Source organism: Panthera onca, chromosome C1, assembly GCF_046562875.1.
Source record: "Panthera onca isolate mPanOnc1 chromosome C1, mPanOnc1 haplotype 2, whole genome shotgun sequence".
Classification (NCBI taxonomy): Eukaryota; Metazoa; Chordata; class Mammalia; order Carnivora; family Felidae; genus Panthera; species Panthera onca.
This window is the reverse complement of record NC_138346.1, coordinates 122,071,967-122,091,903: the sequence shown is the minus strand read 5'-3', so window position 1 is coordinate 122,091,903 and position 19,937 is coordinate 122,071,967. Positions and strand designations below refer to the sequence as shown.

Sequence of the window (19,937 nt, the reverse complement as noted above, 5' to 3'; positions counted from 1 at the left end):
GTTGTTAGCTATGTTGGTGGTTATTGTTTGTGAGGTTTTTTATTTGAATTGAACACCAAAGTCATAAACTAGGATTCCCAGCGTTTCTGGGAAGGTCAGGCCACATTTGTTCTGAGTTCTTGTGCCGCAGCCAATGGCTGAGGCTGAGGACCTGCTGCCCCCTTTAGACAGGCAAGGGTTCTCCAGTTTGCTACACTCCCCACCACCCCCTATTGTCTCTTACCGCCCGCCTTGCTATTGATTACATTGCCTTCCTGGCCCTATAGAAGCTTTACAGCTACATCACACATACAGAATAATTGCCGTAACAACACCTGCTGCCACAGGACCAGACACCGTGCTGAACATGCTACATACATTCTCCCGTCTGACCCAGTGGAGTAGATATCATTATTACCAACTCATAATGCAGAAACTGGGATTCACCATCCCTAAGCGATTTGCCTGTGGTCTGACAGCAAGCGTCTACCCCATGCAATTAACTGCTGTGCTCAGACAGGCAGGCAGATCTGGATCTAATTCCCTAAGATAGTAGAAAGTCAGGTTGCATAGACAGAAAATGTCTTTATGAGCTACATATTGAATTGAAGTTCAGTTATGGACATACGCGTTTTTCCTTGTCAATAACAGGCTCCTCCCATTGGCTTAGAGGGCACCCACCACTGGCTCAGTAAAAGCCCCAGACAATCACTAGGTTTTCCTTTTTCTACCCATAATATATTCAGGAACGGCTAGCCACGACCCTGATTATGAAATCACCAAGATCCCTTTGGTGTTAAAGATACCAGAATACTCTCCCTTTCTTTCTCAGGAACCCTGTCTTGACCCCCTTCTGATGCCAGGTGCCCAGTGCCCTGAGCTCCCCAGAAGGGACCCGGGGGCCCCGCTGTAACATCCCACCTGGGCCCAAACTCTGAGATGTCACCTCACTTTCCAGATTTCCCCCATCCCTTTTGTGTATCAAAATGTCCTTCATCAAAACATCCTCTGCCCTGTCCCCAATCTTCAAGCTCTTGCCAGGTGACTGTTACATTCATCTGATAAATGAATGGGGAGATGAGGGGCTGACAGGTTCACTCATTGCTCTCCCAGCCGCCTGTGGATTGGCCATCCTCTCTTTTTAAAACCATCTCGGAGGCTCGGAGGAGACTGAAGGCAAAATTCAACTCTGCAGTCTCCCTTCCCAGTGGCCATCCTCTGATTCCTCCCACACCTTTGTCCCCTCCTGCTACTGGGTCTCTCCAGCTGGCCCTGTCCTCTGCCTGGAGATCCTTTCCATCCCTCGTGGCCAGTGTCTGCCTCTTTGTCCTTCAATCTTGGCTCAGTCACAGCCTCATCCAAAAGCACGCCCTGCCCTCCCTGACGAGGTCACTGTCAGACTCCAGCACCAAGAACCCTTCTTCAGGGGCAGAAGTCTGCATTTATTCATCAGATGAACACATCTGGACCCTCATCAGATGATGGGTGCCATGATGCTATCATGGCAGGGTTTCACCTGCTTCTGTTCCCTTTCGTATCCCTAGGTCCTATAGGTCCAATTTATATTTGTGGAAGAAAAGCGTGGCTGGGGGAGGTGGGTGGGGAGCAATTTCTAATTGAAATTCTAGGTGAATCAGAAAGAACCTAAATGACTTGCCCAAGGACACAAGGCTGGTTAGCGACACAGCAGAAAGTTGGACCCAAATGCCGAGGCACATTTCCTTTCCACTCTGTCATTCTTTCCTCTGGGGCCTCTGCAGCCCTCTGCGGACTGTACTGAATAATCGGACCCTGGAAATTATGATGGCTTTGGAGGCATGCCCAGTCTGGCTCCAGACGCAGGTGGTGCAGTAGACTCAGGCTGCAGCAGGATCCCTTTGCCATGTGCAAGGGGGCAGAGAGGGGCTGCAAGTGCCAGGGCAGACCTCTGGGTCACAGAAACACATCTTTGACGTGGCACCACCCGGGGAAGACCCCCGGGGCACTGGGGCTGGTCTCAGCAGGAGCTGAGTCTTAACCCAGGATAATCAACGTGCTAGAAGAAGAGGGACCATCTGTGGTGACCTTGCCACGTGCAAAACACTTTAGGGACACTGTTTGGTTGATTCTCACACACGAGACCTGCCCCATACATATTATTCTCCCCATTTACAGATGACGAGACAGGTCCAGAGACCAAGCTGCCAAGCATCACACAGCTTAGCCAGTGGAAGGACTGGCTTTTAAACCTGATGTGTCAGGTGGCTGAGCAAGTTCTTGCAGCACAGCCTCAAATAAAGAAAAGGAAGTTCAAGACCTCATGAAAGTACAGGATGCAGGAACTCGGTATAAGGAGGATAAGGAGGGGCACCCGGGTGGCTCAGTCGGTGAAGCGGCCGACTTTGGCTCAGGTCATGATCTCATGGTTGGTGAGTTCGAGCCCCATGTTGGGCTCTGTGCTGTCAGTACGAGCCTGCTTCGGATCCTGTCTCTCTGCCCCTCCCCTGCTCATTCTCTCTCTCTCTCTCTCTCTCTCTCTCTCTCTCTCAAAAATAAATAAACATTAGAAGGAGGAGGAGAGAGCCAGAGGGGGCCGGAGTGAACACTCACAGGAGGAAGAAGATTCAGTAGGAGGGTGCTGGCCCTGGGAGCAGTGGGAAGAGGGGGCTGGCACCTAGAAGTCCAGAATGCAGCAGGCCTTGGCAGTGGAGTGGAGAAGGAGCGGGAGGCCTGGGCGGAGGAGGCCCCCATCCTGGGCAGAGAGCTCAACGCACTTCCCGTTTCCCCCGGCCGCACGCACCCTTCCTTCCTCCCCAGTCTTTTTAGCAAAAGGAGTTTTTATTTCCACCTTCTATGGAAACATTCATTTGTTAAGCAACCAGATGTCCCGGATCCAGAAGAAGAAAACGGCAGTCTGGTGGACCAGCTGTCCAGTTTAAAGGAACATGCAGGGATCCGTCCCTGCCCTTAATGCTGTGTCTCTGACGCCGGCTTCCGAGAGAGCAACACGAGGAGGGGACAGGAGGCACTGTGCGTCCTGAAGGGGGAGGGGGCTCCAGAAGGGGCTCAGCCGGCACTCATAGCTGGCCTCCTCTGGGTGACATTGGACCCCTAATGTTCCAGAGTTCATTCCCCGCCTCCAGAGGGAGGAGCAGGAAGGAATGGCCTCGAAGGCTTCTTGTACTTACGGGTTGATGGTTCTCCAACCTTGGCCTGGGGGTGCGGGCAGAGCGAGATAAGAGAAAGGACAGTGGTGACCAGGAGTCACCCACGAGGTGACTGAACAGCCGAGTAATTAAACGAATATGAGACTGTGTTTGAAACTCACCTCATCCCAATTTTGTACCTTGAGATTCTCCTATTGTCCGTCCTCAGGAAAAATAATTGTAGGTTTGAGAAGACTGTGGGTGCCGTATCGTGTAAAGGGCACAGATGTGGGGGTCAGGTTCAAAGGGCAAGACCGCAAGTAGATGGCTCACGCCCTCTGAGCACCGATGCCTCATTTATAAAAGAAGGGTCACCATGCCCACCTTACGGGGTACGATGGGTTTCCACAGAGAGAATGCAGAACCCAGCAGGATTCCTACAAACATCTATCTGTCCGCACCCAGCTCTCCTCTCCCCCCACTGGGAGACTTCCAGGTGCCACCAATCGGTGGGGCTTTTCCGCTGTGCAGATGCACAACTTGAGGCCAGAGGGTGGCTTCCCCCTCATAAACGGAAGAACCGAGATTCGAACCTCCGTCTGCCGGATCCAGTCCCAAATAGCCTCTTCCCAGGTTCCCAGAGACACCGCAGGGAGGGGTGCCCCGGCGGAGCCACCCTTTGGGGGGTTGCTCTGGAAAGCCCCGCTGTTATCAATAAGTCACATTTAACCTCCTCTTGTTCTCAGAACACCCTCCACTCTGGCCGGAAGGGAACAAGCCTCACCAGCCACCTGGGGGCAAAGGGGATCTCTCAACCGCTTCCCCGGGTTAGTCCAGGCTTTTCTAGCAGTGCCACCCGGCCCAGGGCAAGCGCTGCTATTTATACGGTGCCTCAGTGCTTCAGGATGAGTTCGCTCTCCCCCTGGGAGGTGCGGGGTGACTGATTCTGCCCTTTTGTTGCAGCTCGGGGGGCCCCGTGCTCAATGCACCTGCTGCCCTCACACCCCTCATGGGGCCTCACCAACGTGACTCCTCAGTCATTTGTCCTCAGTCGTTTTGTCACCCAGAGGCTGAGACGTGGGGAGGGCTGGGCAGCAAAGCCCTTGTAAACTCGGGGGGTAACAAGGCTGTTCAATCTCTCCAGGGGTCGAGGCAATAATAGCCCCTTAAATATGCACTTCCTCCAATGGGTCGTGACACTCGCTTCACTGTGATTGCAGCAGAGGATATGGGGTGACATCAGCCTGGGTGAGTCACTTCAGCCGCTGGGTGCTTACATGAGCCTGGCAGCCACCCTTGCCCCGGGGCAGGGCCCCGACCGTCTACAAGGCTGAAACCTGCCCCCTCTGACCACTTCGGTTCCTCAAGAAATCACCCAACCCAGGCTTCAGCATCTCTGACTCCTTTCCGCCTGCTGGGTAACCCCTCCCCAGGCCCAGCTTAGAAACCTGGTCTAGACCCAAGCCCCTTGATGCTAGCCTTGTCCACCCACACTTCTCAGGCTGGTCATCTCCCAGCTTAGGGCTTGGGGCAGGCAGACCTGGGTCCCAATCCCGCTTCTACCGCTTGACGAGCAATGCAGTCTTAACCATGTTACTATACTTCTGTGAGCCTCTGTTTTTCCATCTGCTTAATGGGAATAATAGTACTATCTACCTGCTAGCGAAGGGTGAGATTCAGCAAACAATGCACTTAACACAGTGACTGGCACGCGGTAAAGGTTCAGTGAATGGCTCGTGTGTCTCCGTGTGTGTGTGTGTGTGTGTGTGTGTGTGTGTGCAGGCACGAGCCCGTGAATGTGTGCCTGAGCCTTGACTCCTTCACTGTATTTTTTTCCCCATATACCAATTTGAGCCCCACAGGGCTACATCATTTCTATGTTCTCAAGAATCCGGCTTTCTTATTTCATCCTTCCTCTTGCTTTTGGTTTTCTAACCTCTTTGCCCATACGTTTTGCCTAGCCCTTTGCAGCCCTCATATCCTCTGTTCATTTCAAATGGCTTACAATAGCAGTGTATCAACATTTACAACATTTTCAGTCCTAACACCACAGGGGGTGGGAGCTGATGAACGAGCTGCAGAATTAACTGAAGCGATGAATTATTTTTTTAAAAAAATAGGAAAATTTGCAAAGATGCAAGTAGGCAATGCACAAAAGAGCAACTCCAGACGATCAAAAAACACAAAAAAAGGTTTCAGACTCTAGCAATCAGGGAATGCCAATTTCAGTGGCAATGGGATATTTCTTTGCGTCTATCAGGATCACCAACATTTTAAGACTGACGATACCTCTTTCCGGTGGGAATGCAAGAAAACTTTCCTTTAATCACTGCCTTCGGGTGGCATAGCCTTTGGAAAGCAATCTGGCAACATCTGCTGAAATTAAAATTAAAAATACATATACAGGGGGCCTGGGTGACTCAGTCGGTTAAGTGTCCAACTTCAGCTCAGGTCATGATCTCATGGTTCATGAGTTCAAGCCCCATGTCAGGCTCTGTGCTGATAGCTCAGAGCCTGAAGCCTGCTTCAGAGTCTGTGTCTCCCTCTCTCTCTGCCCCTCCACTGCTTGCACTCTCTCAAAAAATAAATAAGCACTAAAAAATTTAAAAAAAAATACATATACCTTTTGACATATCTGTTCCACTTCTGGCAATCTACCCCATAGACATAAAAACACAGCTGACCCTTGGGGCGCCTGGGTGGCTCAGTCGGTTGGGCGTCCGGCTTCGGCTCAGGTCATGATCTCGCGGTCCATGGGTTCAAGTTCAGCGTCGGGCTCTGTGCTGACAGCTCAGAGCCTGGAGCCTGTTTCAGATTCTGTGTCTCCCTCTCTCTGACCCTCCCCCATTCATGCTCTCTCTGTCTCAAAAATAAATAAACGTTAAAAAAAATTATAAAAAAATAAAATGACGAAGATAGTAAATTAAAAAAAAAAAAAACACAGCTGACCCTGAACAACACGTGTTTGAAAGTGTGTGTCCACTTACAAGCAGATTTTCTTCTACAAATACAGTACAGCACCATGAATGTATTTTCTCTTCCTTACGATTTTCTTGATTTTCTCTAGCTTACTTTATTACAAGTATACAGCATATCATGCATGTAACATACAAAATGTATGTTCATTGACTGTTTATGTTACCGGTAAGGCATCTGGTCAACAGTAGGCTACTAGTAAAGTTTTTGGAGTCAAAGGTCAGACATGGAATTTTGACTGCGTGGGGGTCGGTGCCCGAACCCGTGTTGTTCAAGGCTGAACTGGACCGGAATGTATGACCATACGCACAAGGAGGTATACTAGGTTGCTGTTTAGAGTGGAAAGCAAAACCTAGAAACAAGGTGAATGTCCTTCAGAGGGGGAGAGGGTGATCTGTTAGGACATGTGAGGAAACATTCTGCAGCCATTATAAAGAACAAACTGGACCTATCACAGGTGACTCATAGGGATTACCATGAATAATTGGTAAGGGAATTGTGCATAAAATCATCCCACTTTTAAGAAGAAATACGCCACCCTTCCCCACCCTCTGCCCCCATTGTGTATGTGAGCCAACACCATGAACGTGGAGGAGACGTGGCAGAGACCAGCCCCAGTGGCATCCTGGTTTGGAGGATGGACAGTCACGTGGTAAGAGGGGGGTGGGAAAAAGTGAGGGAGGACCCAATCCGAAGATAAAGGGAAAAAAAGGATTCCATCAAAAATTAAAACATGTAGTACAATCACATTTGTCCGCTAATGCAAAGGTATGTGCGTGAGTACATGTAAGAAGAAATTTTAAATCTCATATACATATCTTAAACATTTCTGTTAACCCAAAACATCCAGACGTCCATTCCTTCACCGCGAGTTTGACATAGAGTCAAGGTCTCTGCACTGCGGATATGTCTATTTCTTGGAGTTCCGCCCTACCCTGCCCTCGTACAGAAATCACACCCTGAATTCATTGTCTACAATTTCTAACGTCAGTTTCCATAGAGCAGAGTGAGAACCTCAGACACTTGAAAACAAGTTGAGTAGAGGAACTTTTTAGATACTATGCTCGGCCTCCAGGCTTTTCCGCTGTCTTGCTACATCCGGTTCAACAATAACCTCATTTTAGGATCTCTCCTCTATTAGGTCTCTCCAAACTGTCACCTTGGTTCTTACAGAATCAATAACTCTTTGTTTCACACCCACGTTTCCCCCATTTATGTGACGTCCGTTGGAGTACGGCTGGCACAGAACAGGCTTGGGGACAAACTCATCTCCCTGCAGGTGACATTCATGTCAACAGGTGACATTCATGTCAACAGGTAGACACGGTGTATGTGGCACCCCGGAAGCCACAAGCATCCTCTGCTTCAGTGTGCCCCCTGGGAGGGAACGGCAACCAGCATTTCACGGAGAGAACGCGCAGGGCCACGCAGCCTGGCGAGTCAGTTACGAGAGGCAGAACTTCACCGAAAATTCTTACGCGCTGTGAACTGGCGAGGGCGAAGATGCCTTGGTGGGTCACATCCAGCTCTCTGACTATGTGACTCCGTCAATTATTCTGTGATTGAAATAGCTAGGGTTTTGAGTGTGGGGGTCAGGATGACCCGGAGGATTGCGTCCTTTTTACCGTATGTTAGGTAGCATTCTGCTGAACCGGCAACGAGTCTGGGGGTAAGCGGCTTGGCTGGGGTGGCCAGCCTGGGTGCTTACAAAACTGTCCTGGGACAGGGGACCCAGCATCAGGACAGAACTCTGGCCCAGCTTTAAATATCCTAATTTGCTAGGTAACTTGGGACACATCATTTTATGTCACTACACCTGTTTCCTCATCTGCAAAATGGGGTGACCCTGGCTAACTCACAGTTTTTCTGAGACTCCGATGACTGTTCATAAAAGTATTTACCACAACGAGAGGACCACCCGGCTTCTTTTCACGTGTGCACACCCTCTATAGTATTTTTAGCAACAGGAGGGAGTGAGGGGTTCTGTCCCTCCACAAGCTTTCTTGTGGAGCTTACTACACTTGGAGCAGATCGAGAGGATCCGGGCCCACCTCCACCGGCTCACCGCAAGTGTCCCTGGGCAAGTCACTTCATCTCTCTGAGCCTCGGTTCTGTCACCTGGGAAATGGAGAACGGTGGTGGGGAAATTGCTTAGCGGTTATAGCGAGGATTAAACAGAGGTTGCGAGGCCAAAGGCATCTGGGACACAGGAGAGGCTCAGTAGAGGTGATTCTCGCAGACAAGATTCTTAGTCCACACTCTAAGATAGGACAGAAAGGTAATGCCCTCTAGTGTTCGTAACTCAGTTCTGACTCTGAGTTGTCATTTCTCTTCATTGGTGGAAAATTTAAACCCCAGCCCTTCTCAGGGAATGCCTCCCCCGTGACATTGTGGACCGTGACTTCACGGTGTGAAGGACCTGGTGGGGGGGGGGGGGGGTTGGTGGTGAAGGGTACTGACCCCTGACCGCACAGGTTGGGGCTGGCTGTCCTTTGCCCTGTCCATCTGTCCTGCGGCTCTCTATTGCTTCTGGGACATATTTAGAGCACACAGTTGTCTCCGTGGCTTGGGGCCCAGAGCCAGGAAACAAAGGGGTGCAAGACAATCGGAAAGCAGAGGCCCGTGGTGAAACAGAGTGACTGCGCATCTAAAGACATCCAAATTCAAAAAAGAAGAAGGTTTGAATTGGTTTTCTTTCTTCTCTTCCTGATACTTCTGCTTTCAGAAGATTCTCAGCTGGTCCGGGACTGAGGGTGAGGCCAACGAGACCTTCAGCTAAGCTACGAAATTTAAGGGGACACCACAAGAACCCAGTAAGCAAGATAAATAATCTTTAATGCAAAATTTGTAAGAATCAAACTTGCAAAAACAATCTGAGATGAACAAAGCCTCAACACTTTAAATAAACACATGATCTAAAGTCCATTGGGAATTATCATCACCTGGTCAGGAGAAATGCTTAAATGTGGCAATGTTCCCCGTTGAAAATAAGCAAAGAAGCAGATTTTGAAATTCCTGCTGAGTTTTTCATTAAAGCCAGGGAAGGACCATTCTAGTAAAACCCTATTTTAGGGTATAAACAAGCTATTTAAACTTAAAAGTACTATTGAGTTTGAATATATCTTCTTTTTTTTGTTTTTAGTTACTGTAATGTTCTAGAAAAATCTCCCTCGTTAGGAAAACACATACAGACATGTATACAGGGGCACGCATTTCTTTTTCTTTTGCTCATCTCCAGTATCGGTTGGCCAGGCGAGGCGTGCTGATCAAGCGGTTTCATGAGTCACCCCTAAACAGGCCTGTAAATGCCGTGGCTCCAACTGCTCTTGTCGGAAGGAGTGAGCGGTGAGGGGGTTTCAGGAGGCTCGTGAGAAGGGCACTATTAACTGGGGTGCTTTTCCTTGATTCCGAAATCAAGACGCAGAGGCCCTCCTGCTTTAATCAGTATTTTACTCCGTGGTTGAAAGACTCTTGAGAAATCTCGAAGAAGAAAAGGAGATCGAGAAGAGGAAAAGCCTGGGGAGAGAGGAAGGACACTTCTTCCCCAGACGTCAGACACTAACCCAGGCTGCCCAGGGAACCCACACATTTGCTCACTCTGCTCTCACTTCTCCCATCCCCGGCCCCTCCCCCTCTGGCCCTGCGGGCCCTGGTGGGGTGCTCTCTCTGCTCAGGCCGGAACACCACTCTGACAGTTGTGGGGGGGGTGGCACATAAAACGGAGGGTTTCAGAGGTCTTCCAGCCATACATGGGAGAGTGTGTGCATCTGGCTCTCCCAGTAGAGCGTGGCGGTGAAGAGCCCTCTGGGGCTGCACTCCCGGAGCTGGAATCCTCATTCTTCCACGTGTGACCCACTGACCTTGGACACGCCCCTGTCACTTTCGTCCTTCATGAATCAAGGGAAGCAACAGCACCCGCCTGTCCCTTGGGGTGGGCTGCAGGTGGAGTCAGAGGCTTGGGGGGAAGCACTGGGGATGCAGAGGTGGGCAGAGATGAGGCCGAGGGCCTTCACAGAGGGTGGAGGGCGGCGGGTCCCCTGGCTGTGCAGGAGGGCACCCCAGAAGGAGGAGCGGGGGAGGGAAGAGGAATGCGGGCAGCACACAGAGGACCCGGGGATGTGTGTGCTGGGCGGAGGGAGCATGGTTGGGGGTGGCAGGGAGGAGAACCACAGTGGGTGGGGACAACCTGTCTCAGGATCCCAAGGTGAATGCTGGTTCATGACGCTTTTTTAGACTCGCTGGCTAGTGTCTGAGGCCGGGTTATTGCTCTTTGCTCTGATTTCCAAATAGAAAGTCGCTTTGTCCTCTGGTGACTCCCAGCCCTGAGTAGAGTGGGGGGAAATGGAGTCGGGGTCCTGAGGGAAGGGACATCGCCTGTGGAGTCTCCAGGGCTGAGGCAGCTGGCGGGGAAGGCCGGCTTCAGGGAAGGTGCCCCCCACCCTCTCTTTCCCAGGGGTGGCCCCTCCCGTAACTGCTTTGTTCGTTCGGTTATAAAGTTTTATTAGGACATAATTCACACACAACACAAGCCACTCATTGAAAGTGGATCATTTGATGGTTTTAGTCTATTCACAGTCGTGCAATTCCTACAATTTTAGAACCTTTTCATCACTCCAAAAAGAAACCTCGCGCTCATTAGCAACCACTCCCTTCCCCTGACCCAACATCCTCCTCCCAGCCCTAGGCAGCTCGTAATCTACTTTTTAGTTCTATACGTTTGCCTTTTCTGGACATTTTGTATCCGTGAAATGATGGAGTATGTGGTTTCTTTCACTGAGCATGTTTTCAAGGCTCACTCATGTTGTAGCATGCATCAGACCCTCGTTCCTTTTTTTTAAAAGTTTTATTTTGTTTTGTGAGAGAGAGAGAACAAGCAGGGAAGGGGCAGAGAAAGAGATGGAGAGAGAGAATCCCAAGCAGGCTCTGCACAGAGCCCAACGCAGGGCTCGATCTCATGAACCGTGAGGTCACGCATGACGTGGGCAGAAACCAAGAGTGAGACCCTTAACAGACTGAGCCAGCCAGGCGCCCCCCTCATTATATTTTATACCAACTACTGTCCCATTGTACGGATGTCCCACATCCATCTTGTCGTTGGTTGACGGACATTTGAATTGTTTCCGCTACTCAGCTACTGTGAATAACGGTCTACGAACAAGTTTTTGCGTGGACATGTTTTCATTTTCTCCCGGCAATATACCAAGGAGTGCAACGGCTGGGTCATTTGGTTGTAATTCTTTAGTTCTTTGTATATACTTCCATTTGAGGACTTAGCATACTCACCAGAAGGGCTCATAGGTCTGTCACCGTGTGAACTCTCTTCATCTCGCACCCCCCGTGGAGCCCAGCACCTACGAGGCACTAGGCGTGTGGGAGGTGCCCCACTGTGTCACATGCTGCTTACAAGCAGGGCATGATGAGGCTGGAAAAATGCCCACTAGACACTACGGTGAAGGGGTTGCTGGTAACCTTGATAGGCGGTGGGGGTGACAGACTGACTGAAGTGCGTACAAGAAAGAGTAAGAAGAGAGAAGTCTGGAAAAGGAAGCACAGGACATTTCTTTGGAGAAACCCTTCCGTGGAAGAGAGCGGGGAAAACGAGACAAGAGCTAGCCAGGGAACTGAATAAAGAGGCTCTTGGGTTTTGGAAGATGCGAGAAACGACAGTGTGTTTGTGGGATGTAGCAGAAAGGTAAACGCTGATGACGGGGGAGACAGGTGGACGAGGCGGGCGATGTCCTTAAGTAGCCCAGGTTGGGTCCCGGCCACAAGCGGTGTTACGGATGGAATGTTTTGTCCTAAAACCCGTATGTTGAGACCCTAACCCCAGCTGACTCTATCTGGAGACAGGACCTGCGAGGAGCTGACAGAAGTTAAATGAGGTCATGAGGGTGAGCTCCTGCTTGGATTGAGTAGTAGACACCCCAGGGTTCTTCTCCTAGCCACGAGAGGACACGGCGAGGAGGGAGCCACTGGCAAGCCAGGAAGAGAGCCCTCACCAGCCGCCAAACCGGCCCGCACCTTGATCTTGGACTTTCCAGCCTCCGGAACAGTGAGAAAATAAATTTCTGTTGTTGAAGCCACCCAGTCTTGGGTATTTGGTTGTTATGGCAGCCCCGGCAGACTGAGACGAGGGGGAGAGCCGAGGGGGGTTCACGCACAGTCCCAGGAGGGGAGGCAGGGCACATGGCCACCAGCGCGGCCGGGTGTGTGGATGCGTGGTGGGAGCTGCTTCTGGACACTTCTTGTTTCGGTGACAGAGGAAGCAAAGCGAGCCGCTCAGCGTGGGGATACAGGGCTGCAGGTCTAGGAAGAGAGATGAGGAGATTGTGAGCGAGCCGACCAGGGCCACACAGTGAGGCCATGTGAGAGACACTGGGGACCTGCTGGGGGTCTGCGGTCCCTGCAATGACTACTCAGCCCAGTGCCGTATTTGCCTGCAGGGATGCTCAGCAGCTGTGGGGGCGGGGAGGGAGCCAGCAGAGGTGACTGCGCACGGTTGGGGATCTGGCCAGAGGAGGACAGGTTGGGGGGGTGGGGGCGGTAAAAGAGTGACGGTAGCCGAGTCGCTCTCATGACGAACAGTGGAGATGGACACCCAGTACAGTGAGGAGAACGAGAAGCCGCAGCGGCCGTGTGCTGGTGGCAGGCAGTGGGGTCACCGGCTTGCAGCACCTGCGGGGCTGTGGGGTCCATGGAGTGGGGCGCTCAGGGAGAGACATGCAAGGCACAGAGTGGAGCAGGTGCGCTTATAACGGGGACTGCGCGGGGCTGGGGACGTTGGTGCAGGAAGGTCAGGAGCAGGACCAGGGCAGGGGCTGCTGGGAAAGGAAGAGGGCAAGGCGCTTGGGGCCGACCACGCCAGGGCAGCGGATCTGGGGGGTTTTGAACGCAGTCAGATTCTGCAGGGAGGAGCCTTAGGAACGAGTGATCCGGACCCAGCACTACAACCTTCACAGGTTGAGGGGTAACAAAGAGAACTAGAAAAGGGGATGTCTGGTGGTGGGGATGTGCCAGAAAGTGTGTCGGAACTGGGGCAGGAGGCGTGGGCTGGAAGCAGACAGGAGCCAGGAGGACTCGGCCCCTCACTCTTGCCCCCTGAGGGGCCTCGAGAGGAGCAGCATCGAGGAGAGTCAGGTTTCCATGAGAACAGAAAGGTGCAGGGAATATCCACAGCAGGGAACACTAGGAATTGTGCTGATGGGATGGGGTCAGAAGGGGCTGAACAGAACACACAGAGACGGAGGTTCCGGGTGAAGAATGTTCTGGGAGTCCCAGGCTCCCCGCCGGGCCCGGAATAAAGGGTTTGACAAGATTAACCAGACACGCACCTGGAGAAGAAGCTTTGCCGCTCGGAGGTGCCTCCTTCTTGCTGACAGTTGTGGGGGGGCCCGGACAGAGCTGTCCCATGGGGTGCCTTTCACACACTTTGCCTTGGGGTAAAGAAGCGTTATTTCCTCTTTCGGGCTGAAGACTCTCATGTGACCGGGGTTCCAGGGGCAGTGCGGGCTCCGGAGCTAGGGGCTGAGGACAGTGACACAGCCAGCTGGGGCCGTCCTCTGCCATATTCAGAAGAGGCTGCTCTCCTGTACTTGCACAGGACTGCGGTTTCTAGGAGTTCTCTGCCGTTTCCCTGCCCGAGCGACAGCCAACACCAGGTACTGAGTGGGTCAGAGATCTTAAGGAGACAAGTGTCCCTGCAGACCACTGACCGCTTACATATTTATTTACAATAAATACATCCCTGACATAAACTTTATAAAACATTGAGAGACCGTGGTCATACACAGTAGTGGAGCCAAAAACAGTAGCAAGGACAGGACAGCTACGGATGCTGGTTGTTAGTTGTTGTTTCTTCAAAAAAAAAAAACCAAAAAACCCTTTTTTTTATTTTGGAGAGACAGAGAGAGAGAAAGAGAGAGAGAGGGCAAAGAGTGAGCGTGAGTGGGGAAGGGGCAGAAGGAGAGAGAGACTCCCAAGCAGGTTCCACACTCAGGATGGACCCAACACAGGGCTCAATCCCACGACCCTGGCATCATGCCTGAACCGAAACCAAGAGTCAGAAGTTCAGTCGACTGAGCCCCCCCGCCCCCACCCCACCAAGTGTTCCCAAAAAAACCCTCTGCCAAAGGACCACTTCAGGTTAGGATTCCACAATTTCCTTGAAAATGATGTCAAACTTCAATGGTAAACCAGATGGCTTTTCGTTACTTAAATAACTTAGTTACTGTACACTTGGTTTAACCATCTTGAAGCACCAGTCAGCTGGAGCTATAAAAAAAAAGAAAAGGTCTCATGTTAGTAACTTGTAAAATGCAGAGTGGGAGTCTTAGTTACCCTCCTGTTCTAATGTGAGTAGCCCTTTTATAATAAGCCCATCAAAACCAAGGGCTCTAGGGAACAGAGATGGAGGGAGGCTGGTCTCGAACCCTCCTGGGATGGGAGCCGGAGGTCCACCTGAGGTATTACCTTCAGTGCAAAGCACTCCTTACCAGTTTTCCCTCTCCTCAAACCAACTCAGCCTGTGAAAGTGAATTGAAATGGAATTGAAATTTCCCCATAAGAAAACGGAGACTGAAGAACCCTTATTAAACTGTCACTCCCTCTAGCAGGTATTTGTATGAGTCCGCTGGGGATGGTTTTTCTTCCCTCCTCAGCTTCTCTTCCTGTTTAGTCATCTCCGTAGTGATGACAGACCGTCTTGGGTTAGCTCAGAGGAAATGAGCCCAAACGGAGAGCTGTGGCCCCCCCTTGGGCACTCCCCTTCACACTGACATTCCAGTTCTTGCCTTTTGCCCGCCTCAGCCCGTACCTCACTAGGCCAGACCAGGTCCGACAGGCTCAGCCCAGACCAGACCAGAGTTCCCCAAATATCTGTACTCCACTGGTAACAAGAGATCATAAAAAAAAAAAAAAAATCAGGTCACAGGAAGTAGGGAAAGGGGAGCAAAATACGAGTTTTCCTTACTAAGAATCTAACAGACTATGAAATACAGGTGTTGTGAGTTTCTGAGGGGGACAGAGAGTGAGGTGCTTCTCAAGCTTGTCCCAGCAGGCACAGGCTCCTTAGGGCAGCACCACGCAGGGCCAGGGGCCCGCTGCTCCCTGGCCTCTCCCCCGGGGGCCCTTCTCACCTGCGCCCACGCCTGTTGTATCTACTGCCGAAGAATCAGGCCTGCCTCTCCAGCTCACCTTCAGGCCGAGGCATCGCCCGCAACTCTTTCTTCCCCGAGAAACGGGACTCTCCGTTCCCTTTCTAGCTTGACTCTGTGATCTGTTTTCCAGGCATTTACCCAAAAGTGGAGTCTAGCGGCACTCCCAGAAATTGTTAAATCGAACTGCCTGGGGGAGAAGTGTCATATTATGCCCCTCAGATATCTGAAACCTACCTGGCTGATGTTTTCTGATTGGGTCTAGCTCTTTCCGATGCTGTCCTCATGGACATGTGAGAATTTGGCATTTGTGCCTGGTTATGCTTGTCCCCTCCCCCACTCCTCTTCCGATCCCTGCTCCTCCACCATATAGATAACTCTTCAGTGAGTTTAGGGACCCCCCCCCCTTGCAGCCACAGTGGGCTCTTTAAACTTAAAAATTATTATTAAGTAGGTAGGAAACACACAAAGTACAAAGTTTGGATAGTAAGCAGAAGTACACTGACGAGTCTGAGCTCCCACTCCGAGCCCCTACGCGACCCGCGGGTTTCTCTGCAGATGCCAGTTTTACCATCCTAGGCTTATTATTCCAAAGCACGGCTCTTCGTGCTTTTCAAAACTCTCCTGCTCAAGAACCTACAATGGCTCCCACTTCCCATACCACTCTATCATAATGCCCCAGACTTCCCTGTTTTGCATTTCTTCAGCTTGATGCTAAGCAGGGCAATCTCTCCATCAAATAAACCACGAGGGTCGAGCTCCCCTCCATGTCTTTGCCTCTGCTGCTTCTCCGGGCTGGAATGCCTTTTCCACCACACTCTGGCTTGAAGATCTAACTCGCGTCCTGCTCCCCTCAGTCTTCATGATTATTCTGGCTTCTTCACCTCCCCTTGGCTGATTGCCCAGCCCTGACCATCCACATCACACATTCTGGCCCAGTACCCCGTGCCCAAGCCCTTCTGCGTATATGCTCATTCATGCTCTCCCATGTGGCTGCAAGCTTCTCGGAGGTGGGAGCCCTAACATACACCTTCTCTGAATCCCACGCAAGGTCTAGCCTCACTGGATACATGATCTCCAGCCATCAGCTAACACAGAGCCTGACCTTGCTCGAGTGATCTCTGTGCAAGTTTGCTGAATGAATAAAGGAGCAGGTAAAGGCATGAGCTCTGGGTCACTCCATCACCTCTTCCAGGGGCCCTGGCCAAAAGCCCTCCCTGAACCACATTCCCAGTCACTGTTCTCGTGGCCACACCTCCGCCATAACTAGCTGGGTCTCAGCAGAGGCCCACCCAGACTCTCGCCCTCCCCTGGCACTTCTGCTTACTGCTGCCAATCTGAGATACCCATCTCGCACCATAACGCCTTGCCCTCCTCCCCCACCCCCGTGTCCCTGCTGGCACGCCTGCTCCTCGCCTCATCTATTGTTGCTCAACCCCTCTCCAGGCCTCTCCGCATGGCCTCCTGGCCCATCAACCCCTCACAGCCTCACTGCCCCTGCCCAGCCTGAGCCCGCAGCTTACAGAGCTGCCCCAGGCCTCCTGCCACAGCTGGCTTCCCTGGTAAGCTGGGCATGCCCCGCCCGACAGCTGGGAGGGAAGGAAACTCCAGAGCCCGAGGGCCCTAATGCACGCAGGTGCCCACAGCCACACAGTGGTCCTCCCCCAAATCCCACCCCAACCGCTGACCCAGTGGCTTTCTTCAAAGTCATCAACTCACTTAACAAAGCCCAAGGTCTCGGCCACCTGTCCTCCCACTTGGCCTCTCCTCACCTTTCATATGCAGCCTGCTCCCCGAGGATCTCTGGCAGGGCCCACCCTGGCTCTCCCTCCCCACCCCCCTGACTTGTTTCCCCCACCCCCGCTCCTCTGCCTCTACCCACCACCCATGGGCCTTGAGTTTGTCTTTCTTGCTGATCTCAGACATCAGGGCATCAGTCACCGTCCTGATGAAGACGCGCCCCAATCTGTGCCTCCAGCCCCGGCCCCTGCAGCTACTTCCGCAGTTACGTGCCAGGCCTTGCTACCCAAGGTGCCCACACCCCAAATTCAGCCAGCCACAGCGCAGACTCACCCAAACAAGAGCCCTGTTTTGTTCCTCTGCTACGGGGTGGTGTGCAACCGGCTGCTGGGGTCAGAATTCCTGTCATTTATGGCTTCTTTCCTGAACGACAATAAACTTCATAACCATGATGGCATGGTGACATTTACTAACTACCATTTGGAGCCAGTCACTTGTTCTAAGAATTTTGTTTGTATTGACTTGTGTGTATATGTTGTTATTTCTATGCTATTATCACCTACACTCTTACTCTGACTTCTCTATCTTTGTTATGCCCATTTTCCACACGAGACAACTGAGGCACAGAGAGTTTAAGTGACCTGTCTGAGGCCCATGACAGGTGAGCTGGAAGGGAAGGGAACCCCCGGGGGGGCCTACACTCCCCGTGGAAACGTCCGTGGATACGACCTCCGCACTTCCTCCCACACCCAGCCCTCCACACGTATCTCCACCACGACCACCTTGGTTCAGGCCCTCTCCGCTCAGCTGGACTGTTTCGTTACCCACTGACCAGTGTCCCCATCTCCAGCCTCGTGTCTGTTAACGCACCCTCGGCCGTGCCAGCAGAGGGCTGTGCCCAAAGCGTAGCTCTGCTCAGAAATCCTCAGTGGTTTCCCGGAAACAAATGTGACAAACTCTCGGCCACTCTCTCTCAGTATCTTGGCTTGGCCCCACCTGCCGGTCTAGCCCCATTTTCCTCTATCCATGGACATGTGCTGCCCCTATCCCACCCTTTATGGCCCTGAGCGTTGACTCTTCCATTGCCCCCTAAAGCCCAGCTCCTGGGCCCCTCTCCCTGAGCGCCAGGGGCCTGGCAGGGGACAGAGGCCCTTCTGGAGCCTCCTGGTGGCGATTCAGGCAACATTGCTGCCGTTACCTATGTCTGGGTCCCATCCTTTGTTCATGATGCAGGCCCGGCCCTGACCCTGGCTCCCAAAGTGAACCCCATCCTCAGTCTAAGTCTCCTGGGATGGGAGGAGGAGGCTAACAGTATACCCCTTGGAGTCTGAAGACCCAGATTTGGATCCCAGCTCGACCGCTTGGTGATAGGACCTGCCTTCCCACCGTCACTGCCTCTAAGCAGGTGGTAATGATAGCCCCGTGCGAGGCCCACTGAGAGGGCGTGAGGGGGAGGCAGGTGGAAAGCGCCTAGTCCGGTGGTGCTTAAGGAACTGTGGTTAATGTCCCTGCTGATGCTAGCGTTCAAGACGAGTGACAGCACACAGCACGTGGTTCCCAAGCAAAAGGCACTCTATATCAGGGCTTTTCCAGTTCAGGCACACAATACACAATTCCCGCCCTCGCACAGTCTACAGGGTACTTACTCGGTTCTGTCTCTTTCTCCACCACGTTTCAGAAAATCTACAAATGAAGAAATTTCCATCTCAGTTACAGAACTGAAAAGACAAGCTGAAATCTGCAGTTACGACCGGAATCTGGAAAACTAAACCACAGCCCTGTCGAGCTGCTCTCCTAAATGCTTACCTCGAACTAACTACAGAGGTCATCCAGAGAGTTGTTCCGAAATTGGTCATCAGACGATAGAAAAACAAACCCCCAAACTGTCAACAAAATGAGTATCTCTACAGCGGCTCACGCACAAGGCTACAGAGGAAAGGGAGACCAGAATGGTGTGGGCCAGCACCGCCCAGGGATATGTGAGCCACACAAGTCATCTAAACACTTCAGTAGCTGCATTACAAAGTAAAAAGAACTGGGTAAAATTAGTTTTTAAAATGTATCTTACTGAGTAGCCCAACACATGAAAAATATTATCGTTTTCGCGTGTAACCAACACAAACATTGCTAATGAGCTGTTTTACATTCCTTTTTCAATACGAAGTCTTGTAAATCCAGTGTGTATTTTATATTTACAGCACATCTCGCTTTGGACTGCCACGTTTTAAGGGTTCAACAGCCACATGTGGCTCATGGCTACCATTTTGGACAGCACAGCTTCGGACATTAAGATACGGCTTCCACAAACGTGCATATCCATAAAAGGCATCCTCCTTCCATAAAAGGAATGAGCCCTCATCTGGAGCCATGCCAGTGGCCCAGCAGCAGAGTTCATAGGCTTGACTGAACTTGTCATGGGGTTTGTCACCTACAACCCACCCCCGGAGCTGCTTACGTTCACACGGCCCCCTGAGAAGGCTCCACGCCAAATGCCCCACCCTTTCCAATGTATGGCTTCAGGGTGGTGAAGCCAGCTGAAGTATTTTTTCAAGACAGTTTTTTTTTTCAGGTTATTCAGTGCTATCGGCACTGACCGTGGGAGTCATTCTCTCTCCACTGAATGAATTTTTTTTTTTTTTTTTTTTTTTTTAAGTTAAATCAACCAACTGCTTTGGGATTATATGGGCACTTAGTACCATCTTTCGCTGGTTCAGGAATTCTGGTGACAGACCCACCACAACTCTCAGTGGAAACTGATTGTAGTTTCTGGGGGACCAATCTGTTAAAGGGACGTTAGCAACAGTGCTGCTATTGGGGATTAAAAATAACCTTCTTAAGAGCACACTGGAGCTCCCCAGGTATTTTATTCATTGGTGACAAAGCCTCAAAACTTTCTTGAGCTGATTTTTATCTCTTATTTAGAGGAGAATCTACTGACTAGTAATCTGTTACCTAGGGATCTTCG

General features: G+C 51.5%; 1 protein-coding gene and 1 long non-coding RNA gene across 4 annotated transcripts in view; one reads left to right on the top strand and one right to left on the bottom strand.

Moving 5' to 3' along the window:
- Positions 1 to 13,286: 13,286 nt before the first annotated feature.
- Positions 13,287 to 19,619, top strand: LOC132672719 (uncharacterized). Of its 2 annotated transcripts, XR_009607654.3 has the most exons (5): positions 13,297 to 13,738; positions 16,284 to 16,386; positions 16,679 to 16,794; positions 17,585 to 17,633; positions 18,651 to 19,619. It is a non-coding gene; the product is annotated as an uncharacterized LOC132672719 (long non-coding RNA). The 2 variants fall into 2 exon arrangements; XR_013557410.1 differs by lacking the exons at positions 16,284 to 16,386; positions 16,679 to 16,794; positions 17,585 to 17,633 and having other exon boundaries at positions 13,287 to 13,738.
- Positions 13,980 to 19,937, bottom strand: part of CD58 (CD58 molecule) — a 39,327-nt gene continuing 33,369 nt past the window's right edge. Inside the window, exons 5-7 of one of the 2 annotated variants that reach the window (XM_060625022.2) lie at positions 18,619 to 18,655; positions 17,306 to 17,395; positions 13,980 to 14,351 (exon numbers count right to left, since the gene is read on the bottom strand). In XM_060625022.2, the coding sequence (XP_060481005.1) occupies positions 17,335 to 17,395; positions 18,619 to 18,655 (98 nt within the window). In that variant the 3' untranslated portion in view covers positions 13,980 to 14,351; positions 17,306 to 17,334. The remainder of the gene's footprint in view (positions 14,352 to 17,305; positions 17,396 to 18,618; positions 18,656 to 19,937) is intronic. The other variant, XM_060625023.2, reaches the window with a different exon arrangement.